This window comes from Nicotiana tomentosiformis, chromosome 2 (assembly GCF_000390325.3).
Source record: "Nicotiana tomentosiformis chromosome 2, ASM39032v3, whole genome shotgun sequence".
Lineage (NCBI taxonomy): Eukaryota > Viridiplantae > Streptophyta > Magnoliopsida > Solanales > Solanaceae > Nicotiana > Nicotiana tomentosiformis.
In genome coordinates this window covers 110,278,050-110,290,393 of record NC_090813.1, presented here as the reverse complement: position 1 = coordinate 110,290,393, position 12,344 = coordinate 110,278,050, and the positions used below count along the sequence as shown (strand labels likewise).

The 12,344-nt window shown below is 36.4% G+C and overlaps 2 protein-coding genes across 3 annotated transcripts; one reads left to right on the top strand and one right to left on the bottom strand.

The window, feature by feature from the left end:
- The first annotated feature begins 465 nt into the window (after positions 1–465).
- On the top strand, positions 466–3,333 carry LOC104095041 (subtilisin-like protease SBT1.7). Its single transcript, XM_009601088.4, has one exon. It carries the CDS (start codon positions 769–771, stop codon positions 3,088–3,090), a length of 2,322 nt encoding a protein of 773 aa, XP_009599383.1. The 5' UTR covers positions 466–768; the 3' UTR covers positions 3,091–3,333.
- A 2,746-nt stretch (positions 3,334–6,079) lies between these two features.
- LOC104095042 (uncharacterized) lies at positions 6,080–12,111 on the bottom strand. Of its 2 annotated transcripts, none has more exons than XM_009601090.4 (9): positions 11,798–12,111; positions 10,667–10,811; positions 9,871–10,039; positions 9,215–9,473; positions 8,394–8,482; positions 7,574–7,756; positions 7,410–7,495; positions 7,189–7,273; positions 6,080–6,771 (listed from the first exon to the last, which is right to left on the bottom strand). In XM_009601090.4, the coding sequence occupies exons 1-9, from the start codon at positions 11,991–11,993 to the stop codon at positions 6,751–6,753; spliced, it is 1,233 nt and encodes a 410-aa protein (XP_009599385.1). In that variant the 5' UTR covers positions 11,994–12,111; the 3' UTR covers positions 6,080–6,750. The 2 variants fall into 2 exon arrangements, with proteins under 2 accessions (XP_009599385.1, XP_070052062.1); XM_070195961.1 differs by having other exon boundaries at positions 6,080–6,837; positions 7,185–7,273; positions 11,798–12,109.
- Positions 12,112–12,344: the final 233 nt, after the last annotated feature.

The following is a 12,344-nucleotide window of genomic DNA, read 5'->3' as shown; positions in this document are numbered from 1 at the left end:
TTATAATGTCAAAGGCATAATAGACTTTTCAGGTAAAAGTTTTATAAAATCTGGTCAAAGTGACTATTGTAATAACTATAGCATAATAAAATGATTTTTGTGTAACATAAGAAAGAAAAGTAATTTTTGGGTAATGAAATAAGGTTGAGTGATTTTTACGTAACCAAAAATAGAAAAATGAGTTTAGGTTAACGAACACAGAACTAAATGACCACCCAGAAATTTATTCGAGTATTAACAACGTAAATACCAAAAAAGAAAAGAAATTGGAATTATGCTTTTTCTGGCTTTCTTGTGCAATGAGAAAAAGGTAAAGTGGAAGGTGAAAAGAGTTTAGCACTGAGGAATCGTCACTGCTAAAAAATAAAGAAAAAGAAGTGGATAAAAGGTAAGCAATACTACTATTTTGTGCTCTCTTCTCTTCTCTTGATTAGGAGTAGAGTAACGAAACCTTATTTCTGTGAATGTCATCAATTGATCCTTCTTTTCTCTTCTCCTTCTTTAATCATTACTAACTTATCAGTTGTTCTGCTAGGCTGGATCTTTATATTCTTTTTATTTGAAACCAATCATTCATAAGAAGCAAACAAGAACCCTATTCCCCCACCCACCAGCTAGCCCCACTTTACTACTCTCACACTCTTAGCTTGCCTTTTCATGTTTTCACACTCCACATAAACTGTTCACTCTCCTACCTCTCTTTTTCCTATATATATTAACTGCACTTTCTCATTTCTTGTTCATCCATTCCCTTTCTTGCACTAGGGAATGAGTGAAAAAACACACAAACTCAAAATGTCTAGATACCCAGTAATACTTGTTGTTGTTGCACTTCTGTCGCTATGCCGCATGTCAGTGGCAATGGAGGAGAAGAAAACATACATCATTCACATGGCTAAATCCCAAATGCCAGCAACCTTTAACGACGACCATGCTCACTGGTATGACTCGTCCCTGAAATCAGTCTCTGACTCAGCGGAGATGCTATATGTTTACAACAACGTTGTCCATGGTTTCTCAGCTAGACTTACACCTCAAGAAGCTGAATCCTTAGAAACCCAACCTGGGATTCTCTCTGTTTTACCCGAGTTAAAATACCAACTCCACACTACTCGAACACCTACTTTTCTAGGCCTTGACAAAGGCGCTGATTTCTTCCCTGAGTCAGATGCTATGAGTGATGTTATTATCGGAGTACTGGACACTGGAGTTTGGCCGGAGAGCAAGAGCTTTGACGATACTGGGCTTGGGCCTGTTCCCGCTTCGTGGAAAGGTCAGTGTGAGTCCGGGACCAATTTCAGTTCATCGAATTGTAACAGAAAGCTTATTGGAGCGAGGTATTTTTCTAGAGGTTATGAGACTACACTTGGTCCAATTGATGAGTCCAGAGAGTCAAAATCAGCAAGGGACGATGACGGACACGGAACACACACTTCTACCACAGCAGGTGGTTCAGTTGTTCAGGGCGCTAGCCTTTTTGGCTATGCTCCTGGAACTGCTCGTGGAATGGCTACTCGTGCAAGAGTTGCAGTGTACAAAGTTTGCTGGGTTGGTGGATGTTTTAGTTCCGATATATTAGCAGCTATGGACAAAGCTATTGATGATAACGTTAATGTACTTTCGTTATCACTTGGCGGAGGCATATCGGATTATTACAGAGACAGCGTTGCAATTGGAGCGTTTGCTGCTATGGAGAAGGGTATTTTGGTCTCTTGCTCAGCTGGAAATGCTGGACCTAGCCCGTACAGTTTGTCCAACGTAGCACCTTGGATCACCACCGTTGGGGCCGGAACATTGGACCGTGATTTTCCGGCATATGTAAGCCTTGGTAATGGTAAAAATTTCTCAGGCGTTTCACTTTACAAGGGTAATTCATTGTCTAACAAAATGCTTCCTTTTGTGTTTGCTGGTAATGCTAGCAACGTGACTAATGGAAATCTCTGTATGACGGGTACTTTAATTCCTGAGAAAGTTAAAGGCAAAATTGTGTTGTGTGACAGAGGGATTAATGCTAGAGTCCAAAAGGGATCTGTGGTAAAAGCAGCTGGTGGGGCGGGCATGGTTTTGACTAACACCGCCGCGAATGGGGAGGAGCTAGTGGCTGACGCCCACTTACTTCCGGCGACGGCGGTGGGTCAAAAGACGGGGGATGCAATCAGGGATTATTTAACCTCGGATTCTAATCCAATGGCCACTATTCTTTTTGAAGGAACAAAGGTGGGAATTGAACCGTCACCGGTTGTTGCAGCGTTTAGTTCAAGAGGCCCAAATTCGATCACCCCAGAAATACTTAAACCGGATATCATCGCGCCTGGTGTTAACATTCTAGCGGGTTGGACGGGGGCTGTCGGTCCAACCGGGTTAGAAGAGGATGATAGACGGGTCGGGTTCAACATCATATCGGGTACATCCATGTCGTGTCCGCACGTGAGTGGCTTAGCGGCTTTGCTGAAGGGGGCCCACCCAGAATGGAGCCCCGCCGCCATTCGTTCAGCACTCATGACCACCGCTTACACCGCCTACAAGAACGGCGGAGCAATACAAGACGTCTCCACGGGAAAACCATCGACGCTGTTTGATCACGGAGCCGGACACGTGGATCCCGTTTCAGCGTTGAACCCAGGACTGGTCTACGACATAACCGCCGATGATTATCTCGATTTCCTGTGTGCATTGAATTATACTCCATCACAAATCAACAGCTTAGCAAGAAGAAACTTCACGTGCAATGAGAGTAAAAAATACAGCGTCACAGATTTGAATTACCCTTCATTTGCTGTGTCATTTCCAGCAGAATCTGCAGCTCGAACCGGGAGTGCCGGTTCAAGCTCAATCAAGTACAGCCGGACGCTGACTAATGTTGGACCGGCTGGAACATACAAAGTTACTGTTACATCACCAAGTAATTCAGTGAAGATTATGGTTGAGCCTGAGACATTGAGTTTCAGTCAGATGAATGAGAAGAAATCGTATACAGTGACTTTTACAGCTCCATCAATGTCTTCCTCAACTACGAATGTATTTGGTAGAATTGAGTGGTCAGATGAGAAGCATGTGGTGGGGAGTCCAGTGGCAATTTCTTGGACATGAATTAATGGTATCACATAGCCTATAGCTATAGCTGCTGTTTATTTTATTGTAAGTTGTTGTTTTTTTTATTTTATGTTTCATTCCGGCGCAAAAGTGGAAGCTGGGTTTCAAGTGTATTTATGGATAACCTGAAGAAGTATGTCTTTTACAATTTCTTGCTCGCTGTACAGTGTTTGTTTCATACCAAGTATTGTAAGCAATTCTAATTGTTGAAGAATTAAATGGGCATTTTTATTTCAGTTACTGATCATATGAACTATCACTACATGGTTACATCTCTGTCATTTTGTTGAATTGTATTACATTCTTAGTAAGTGTATGCTATTATTTCAGCTAAACTTGCTTTGATCTAGCATATGCCTGCTCCTCATGTTAGCTCTGATTCAGAAAGTTAACTGTATTTTTCCTTCTTGTTTTAAATTTGATAGGTGACCATATTGAATTTGATACATCCAAAGCTATTATGAATACCGGAACATAATGGGGTATTATTACTCGCGCCATAAACTATTTATATATGTTAGCCAAAAAGTGTATAAAATTTATATAATTTTTATATATAACATACACGGAATATATAAATATATATATAAATTTTATACATTTATTTTTTCAAAAATAATGCTAAAATTGTACATTGGCACACGGTTCCACACATTAGTGCTTACGAGAGAGAAATGATTGAACTGTCGAAAAATGGTATTATTGGGTTAGGTCTCTGAGCACTCGTCAGTGCTTAATAGACGATGAGATAATGACATTCATTGGTGGCTACTGGCTATAGCCTATGGATAAATGATGTTTATCAACTTTGTATGTACTTTCTGCTATTATGTCATGAATCAGGAAAATGGGTACACATTGGGTAAGCAATCGTTAATTTCAGTAATTGGCGTTCCCGTTTTGTAGGACGATGATGATTGAGATATGACATCTCTATTATTGTTGTATGGTAGAAATTAGCTACTCTATTTGCAAATTAGTGAAATAGATTAAATTGAAAAATCTACAGGTGCAATTATGACGAAAATAAATCCCCAACTCAAGTCTCAACAAGCCTTTCTGGCAAGAACACAACACCATAGATCAAATTATAATTGAAGGTATGTCAGGATACCTATAAATCTATTTGGAAGCTCACTCAGTCAACGAGTGACGAACGGACAGGAAAGGTCGTTTTTGGTAGCAGATAGAAGTACAAATAACCATTCCGGTTCTAAAATATAAAGATTTCAAGTACAACTGTCAAATATTAGATTTTTCTCTACGTAATTACTCATTACTTCATTCATTTTTTGAAAAGAAATTTACATATTCAAAAGTACATACAAGAACTTAAGTCCAAACTTTTTAGTTAAAGATAATTGAAAACATTTAATAGAGAAAAAAATAAAATCTGCAATATAAAATTGTAAGGAGGGTGTACGATCTTTTAAACCATTTAATATAATACAAAGTTGTATGTTTGAGACTATTTGTTCTTATGGACCAAACTAGACCACCCCTAGGGGTTACATAGGTCGGGTTGGTTCGCATTTTTCAATTATCAAACCAAATCAATGGTGTCAGATTTTTAAATTTATAAATCAAACCAAACCAAACCAACAAAGTCGGGTTTTTCAATCTCGGGTTTTCGAGTTTTTTTTCAGTCTTCATAGCATAAAATATGTAACTTGTGCTCCAAATATTTCTTAAATCCTAGTAAAATACAACTATATAATGTATTTTTCAAGAAACTAACACAATAATATGAGATAAGTCATAGCATTATACTAAAATATTCAATAACAAAGATAAAATAATAAAATTACATAAAACAAATATTGCTAATTAATAAGCCATAATGAAAATTCACATAATCTAAAAATACTATATAGGTCATGCTAAATAAGTACTCGTATATAGCTAATAAGTAGTACATAACTAAGCACTAAAAAAAAAGATAAACTAAGTTATGCATTGTTATTATAAACCAATGTAAAACTAAAATAATTATCCAACACTATCGTCATTCCTAATATTTAATTGAATTTCTTTTGTTAGCATTAGTATTGATTTGAACTTTGTTTGAGTGACTACATCTATGGGCTTTAGAAAATATTTACCATTCAAAAATGTTAAGTCTAAACTTGAAATAATACGTTAAAAGATAAAACCGTGAAAAACTTTAAGAAATATTTATAAATTACATTACAATAAATATTTATATGTATAAAATATTTTTAAAAATTATACTCTCTCCGTTTCAATTTATGTGAACCCATTTGACTGGACACGGACATTAAGAAACAAGAGAAGACTTTTGAACTTGTGGTGTAAAATGAAGCACATATATTTTGTGCGGCTATAAATCATTGCATAAAGATAAATTGTGTTTCAAACATGAAAATTGATCATTCTTTTTGGCACGAACTAAAAGGGAAATATGTTCACATAACTTGAAACGGAGGGAGTATAAATGTACTATCGGGTTGGTTTAGTTTCGGTTTGACTTTTTTTAGTTAAAACCAAACCAATTATGGTCGGATTTTATTTTCCAATACCAAACCACATCGTTTTTTTTTCGGTTTAACTCGAATTATCGATTTGGCGCATCTTATCGGTTTTCTTTGTACACCCCTACCCCTTACATTGATTGGAAGAGAAACTACCAACACTTCAATTGGACTGTTATATATACTCAAATCAAACTTCATTAGCCTCCAACGCAAGACGAAAACAAAATTAGTGGGGTCGATGAATTGGTGAGGGCTGAGTGGCCTATGGTGACGAGGTGAGATTTGGAGCTAATCAAGAGGGAATTGGACAAAACCATTCCACCTCACTCATTTTTTAACCTATTGGGCCAATAATTTGCCAGTTTCAATAATAAATTCATCCTTTCCTTTGTTATCCAAAAAAAGATTGAATACAAAAACAATTCATGTTTAGTAATTTGACCATACTCCGTCAGCCTCATCCATTTTAAATGAAACTGAAATCTGGCATATACATTCCAAGACGAGCATCCCACCAAAATTTATTTCATTGAAAATTACCCTTAGGTGAAGTCATTCTTTACGTAATCATGCTTCAAATTATAATATCTGCAATCCAACCAAATAATTGAAGAACATACCACAAGAATGTGATCGAGTGATCCTGTTACGTCTGTTTATTAAAGAATAAATGAAGAAAGAAGGAAAGATAAAACCCCTCTTACCATTTCGCTTTCATCTTAAGATGCTTCCAAGATTTTCCACTGGTCATCAGAACTCCGAAGAATAAAGCCACCGTACACTCTGTTGCTTCTCTAATATTGTGCTTCTTCCCAAAACTTATCAGTAGCAAAGTGTTCATTTAGCATTCTCAGGGCATCAAGTGCAAAGTGTCTTGAGAGCAAAATTGAACTCCATGTGATCTGATCTCCAAAGGGACCTCATTACTTAAGCAATGTGAGAATAATAGAATGCTGAAATCGGCTAAATCTCATTCTTGATATTCCATTTGCAGAGGATTGACACTTTGCACCCGTCATCACATCCCAAGGCTGCAGTTTCTTTAAACTTTCAATTAACCGACTATATACAGGAACACCCCACACGAATAGAAGAGTTTTAAAAAAAAACGGAAGGGCTCATAATTTGTGCCAGTTTTGGTGTGGTTGCTTTCCCAGCCGCTTTAACATATACATGCATCCAGCTGCAGAAAAAAGACCAAGAGCGCCCATAGCTATAATTGTTGAATTTTCTATCCTCTGGTAGAAACCTCTCTGCAAAATTTCCAAAGAAGGAAATAGCAGATAATCTTAATACTCATCAAATCACCAGAAAAAGAAAGTATCTCATGATGAAGTGTGACATGTTGCACTATACAATCAATTAAAACGTTATCCAGAAGATAAAAATAGAATAAAAATAACTCCATTGCATTTATCTTGACTGAGAAGATGTGGATAATTCCTAGAACCCTAAATTTCCAAGCAACAAGAATCTAGGTGTAATTCAAGCACTACGTCCTTAAATGGGTTTTACTCGGCACAAAGTGCCATTATAAACAGAGGAGAGGATTTCTTCTGATGAAATATTCGATTAAATAATATGGTAAAAGAGAACATGCCTGAATCAGAAAGAACAACATAAGCGCATTTGATGGAGCAATGGATAAACTCATCATCCCTCCACGAAGTTCATTTGGCACATACCTGCATTTCGCAGGAAGATAAGGAACTTGAGTAAAATTAATCTCCAGCAAAATAAATGAGAGCAGGCGACGCTGGATTTTCACAATTACTAAAGCCATTGATGGATAAAAATATTTATAACTGCAGCAAAGTTTACATGGTTCTCAATCTGGCGAGTGAAGGCAAAACCAATCCCACGCAAGCATGAAATATGCAGAATAGCATCACAAGAATTTCAATGTCCTGCAATTATATCGCATTAAGGTTGACGACATCACGTGATATCTGAACAGCTTGAAGAAACGAGAATTGGTAAAATACCTGATAATCAAAAGCTACAATGGAAGTGACGAAGCCCATAACAATACATGCATATGCTAAGCATTCTTCTGTTCGAAGTGATAAAGGGCCACTGGAGAACCAGGGAAATGCAGTGCTTCCGAGCATTTTAGCACCAAGTAAACAGGGGTATATCAAACCTAGCAAAACCTCTCTCCCATCTGCCTAAAAGTTCAAACAAACTTTAAGGAGAATATATCAATCTTTTTGGACCGGGAACAAATATAGTGATATTGGCTTTCAGAAGGGAAAAAAAAGGAATATATCATCCTGATAAAGGAATGTTCACAAAGATTAAGAGGTACAGCTATTGGCCACAAAAGATTACTTATGGATTACAATGATAAAAAGATGGCTTCACAAAATCACTTATAAAGCCACTCGCCCACATTTTAATGTGTCTCACAAACAGTCAACAACCCACTCTCTCTCATTATAAGATGAATTTCATCAACCCTTTCAAAGAAGGCTTAATGAATCTCATGAATCTTTACAAAGATGGCTTCTCACAGTAGTAATTAGAACACTCCGTCCATCCAGTTTTCCTTGACACAATTCGATTTCAGATTTTGAGACAAAAAATAGAAAAATATATTTAATTTTAAATCCAATCAAGGATGTGTTGTTTCATACACATAAATTCAGCTACCAGCTCTTCAACTACTCTCTTCAAAATTAAGGCAAAAGAAAGTAAGTAGATTAGCAAATCTAATACTCCTGTTAGGAAACTTTTCAATGAGAAAATTGGAAAGTCAGAAACGCGGAAACAATATCTTTTATAGGAAGCTAGTCAAAATCATACCACGATAGTTGGAGCCCAAATAATCCAAAAAACTGCAACTGAGAAGTGGACGGTAGCTTGGGTCCATGACAAAAGCCAGACCCTTTTATCTGCCAAATATACAATTGGGAAAAGATTAAGGCATCGATCCAACCAGTCCCATTAATGCATTATCAAAAACTGTATTTTGTACCAGATGCATGTTCTCCCTCTCAGTTTACCATATTAAGATGTTGCAAAATGCTTCTAATTTCTGGAACTGGACCATTTTAATTTCTTATGCATTTCATTTCGAATAACATAAAAGCCGAAAAGTTAGGTACAACCTCGTTTCTATTAGAAGACTACCAAACTGGTAGTATTTATTATAAGAAGGACAACTCTCCGTCTGCTTTATAGCTCTGTTATGCTTTCATGATCTTCTCAACACCAAGCAAATGAGCAATTTTGAGGCATGAAGCTGCCCGGAGTACATGGAGAATTTTGTGCTCAAGTAAGGACTTGTGATTTTGAGCTAAGTCGACCAACCAAAACAAGACCACAGTAAGAAAAACCAGGTAGCTACACATAGTTTGGACTGGTACAGCGAAGGCGGGAGAAATTGGAGCAGAGAGGGGGAAATCAGGTTGGTGAGATTCACAGCATTGATTCAATTTTTCTTTTAATGTCACAATCAGCTATGAAAACATGTCCCCTAGTTATATTGTGACAACAAAAAAGTTCAATGTCATTCTTCCTGCTCACCATAACTGCTTTGGGTTCATAGATGCAATATGAGTACCCAAACTGGGCAAAATATCTTCAGTAAAAGGAACATAAGCACAAAAATGGAAGACTCATACCACCAAGTATGCAGGTACGAAACTTATTCTGATAATCTTTAAGAACAATTGATTTTGGATCTTCCCTCCATCCTCGGCTGACATAAGCCAGAGCAATAAGAGCCATTATTACCACTGCACTGGATGGAGCAAGCAAACTTGTCTTTTCATGAACACCGATTAACCAGTTTCCAACCACTTGGCTTCCAATATAAGATGCAGATTCAACAAAAGTCATTAACCAAAACATGTCATTGACTGAATCCTGCCTCTGCTCAAGCTGCATAACAATTATAAGGAGAACTCAGCTTACTATAGTATCAAAGATTCAAAGTCGTGGAGAAAATACATAACCCGACTCTGAAGACATCCCAAGAGAGAAATGTTCATATATAATCACATATGCGGCTACAGCGGCCGCATGAATAGGTGTAAAATTGGCTAAAGTAGTTGGCAAAGAAAGCAATTCTAAAAGACTATAGATCCACAGGCCCCCACCCTAACCCCTTTGCATTTACTACATTCATTCTTCTTCTCTTTTGTTCGATAAAGATTTAATACATTCATTCATTTCAAGAAAGGGATAGGAATTTTGAGATAATAAGTCTTCATAATTATACTTCCCACGTGCAATAGTAAATTATATAATAGTAACAAAAGAGATCCTTAAGACAAACCTTATCATGCTCAACAACCATCCATGTCTCAAAGTTGAAGAAAAATATTGTAGAGGCAAGAGAGAGACAGATACTAGCGAGCCAAACACTTGGATGTCCAGTAACCCTCTTCCATATGGCAACAAAAAGATGCAGCAAGCAAAATAACAAGCACACTTTTCTCTGGCCACTGCATGAAGAGGCAACACAATGATAAGTTTGACAGAGGGTACTCTTGACTTGTCAAAAAAAATGATTTGACATATGGTGTTCCATCGAATTTGAGAGCAATAATCGATTGAAAATAACAATGATAATTATCATGGCCCAATACCATTTACTTTTGAAAAAATATGCTGGTCAAACGCAAAGCTTCAAGTTCAAGCTTTGTTGGACAGTTCAGAAGGAAAATGATGTCACAGTCCAAAAAGAATGCATCAAAGGAACGAAGATCATATCGATACTTCCTCTATCCCAAAATGGCAGTTCTGTTTCCTTCACCTTTCCATTAAAAAAATGGCAATTTTGTTTCACTTTGGAGATCGAACAAAATCATCTTAGCCTAAGAGTTTGAATATTTTCTTTATGGAACTCAAAATGCGTGAAAATGGCAACTTGCAGTATACTACCTTTTTTTATAAGTGATAAAGAAAAGTTCATCACTTGCATTATATTTTATTCTACTATCTAATATTTACTTTGAATGGATGAATTAATTAAAATCAAACATAACTACTTTAATTCCAACCTTAATGGTTATGCAAGCAGAGAGGGAACCTAGTAAACATGGAAAAAGTTAGACAAAAATGCCCCTTACATCAAATCCGAGAGCATGCCCAAAAAAGTACCAACAAAGAGAGCAGCTGTGTATCCAATACATAGAGAGATGACCATTTGCTCCCTACTAACGCCATGGTACGCCAACTCATACTCTCCAAATACTGTCAGTAAGCCTTCCATCACTGTAAACTTAAAATAAATAAATAAATAAATGATTTTGAATCCAAATTGATACCAAAAAAGATATACTAACTATATTGAGTCCATAATGAAAAAGAAAAATATGCCTTTGTTTGACGCAATATGCGATCTGAGAGTACACCTAAATATGTGCTCAATGATAAGTAATTACCATATCTCCGTCAAGTTAAATTAGCATTTTGACAATTCTATGATGTCAGGATCAGCTTGAAAATTCATTCTTAATTTCTTATATGTAAATTAGTATAATGAGCTAATAAACAAATTATTAAGGGAAGAACTTGCATCAGAATCTCAATTTCAATTATAACATGGTTTTTCTTTTTGACATTAATCATCAATTCTAACATATGTTTGATTCACACTCCATGTCTGATGTAAAGATTCCTCGACCAACACCTTTTAATTCAATTTGTTAGAATAGCTTCCTTTGAGTCTTGAATACACTTTGAATCTGATAAGCGCATTGCTTTGGAAGTATGTCTGCATGTATTTCCTATAGATACTCCACGATAGAACGATAAATTTGAACTTCATTAACTCAACTTTGTGCAGACCGTGTATTGATCTACTATAGCTATGAAGTATGAACAAAAATATCTAACTCGGAAAAAATGCCCAACGTCACATATTATGAGCTAGTCCATCTACCCCAATTTGTTTGAGACTTTTTGCATTTATGAAGTGTCAACTTGACCATTTCCAGAGCTAAGTCACACTGATTAAATTTGTTTCTTTATTAAGTTAAAATTTTGACATCCAAAAACTACCAAAATTGCTGAGTTTCATTTTTCTCGTTTGGCAACAAAGAAATCTTTTTACAATACAGTTAACAAACAGGGAAACATGTACAGTACTACTATGCGTCAATTTTAGCTGTAATTGGAATCTATGAATTAGTTAGAACATAACATTTCCTAATACTACATTCAGTGGGCAGACAAAAGAAGGGGGGAAATAGCGTCACCTGAAGAAAGAGAAAAGAGTAAGAGGAAACTTCTCTGAAAACGAAGGAAGGAAGAGGAAGGTGCGTGATCGAAGACGGCAGGAGTACTCCTGCTACTGTTTGGCAAATAGTAGATTGACAAGCAACATGATATGAAGAAGAATAAATACAGTGCTGGATTTGGCTCCCAAACATTGTTCTCGATTATCACCCCCATTCTTGTTCTTGAGAAAATGTACAACGAGAATTTCACCGGATCTCAAATTACTACTCTACATCAATTCCTGGCAAATAGTGATCGCGTTTCAGTACCCTGTCATTACAACCTCGCGAACTGTTTCCGTCAGTCGGGTTAAAGAGCCCATTTCTTTTGCCAGAACCTTAATTGGGCCGATATGCAACATTAAGAAGCCCAATGATGATAGCAATTAGAAGGTTTTCCTAGTATCTTTATACAAATAGTCGGATAGATTTATTATTTATTTTTCTTAGTCAATATACATAAATTATATAATAATTATAAATGATTATGCACATACTATACATAAAAATATTATCAATAATTATT

Coding starts and splice junctions, on each gene's coding strand:
- LOC104095042 (XM_070195961.1), bottom strand. CDS start 11,993: ATGGGGGTGATAATCGAGAACAATGTTTGGGAGCCAAATCCAGCACTG. Junction 8,483..9,214: donor TCGTACCTGCATACTTGGTG/GTATGAGTCTTC, acceptor TATATTTGGCAG/ATAAAAGGGTCTGGCTTTTG. Junction 7,496..7,573: donor TTGTAGCTTTTGATTATCAG/GTATTTTACCAA, acceptor ATATAATTGCAG/GACATTGAAATTCTTGTGAT.
- LOC104095041 (XM_009601088.4), top strand. CDS start 769: ATGAGTGAAAAAACACACAAACTCAAAATGTCTAGATACCCAGTAATA.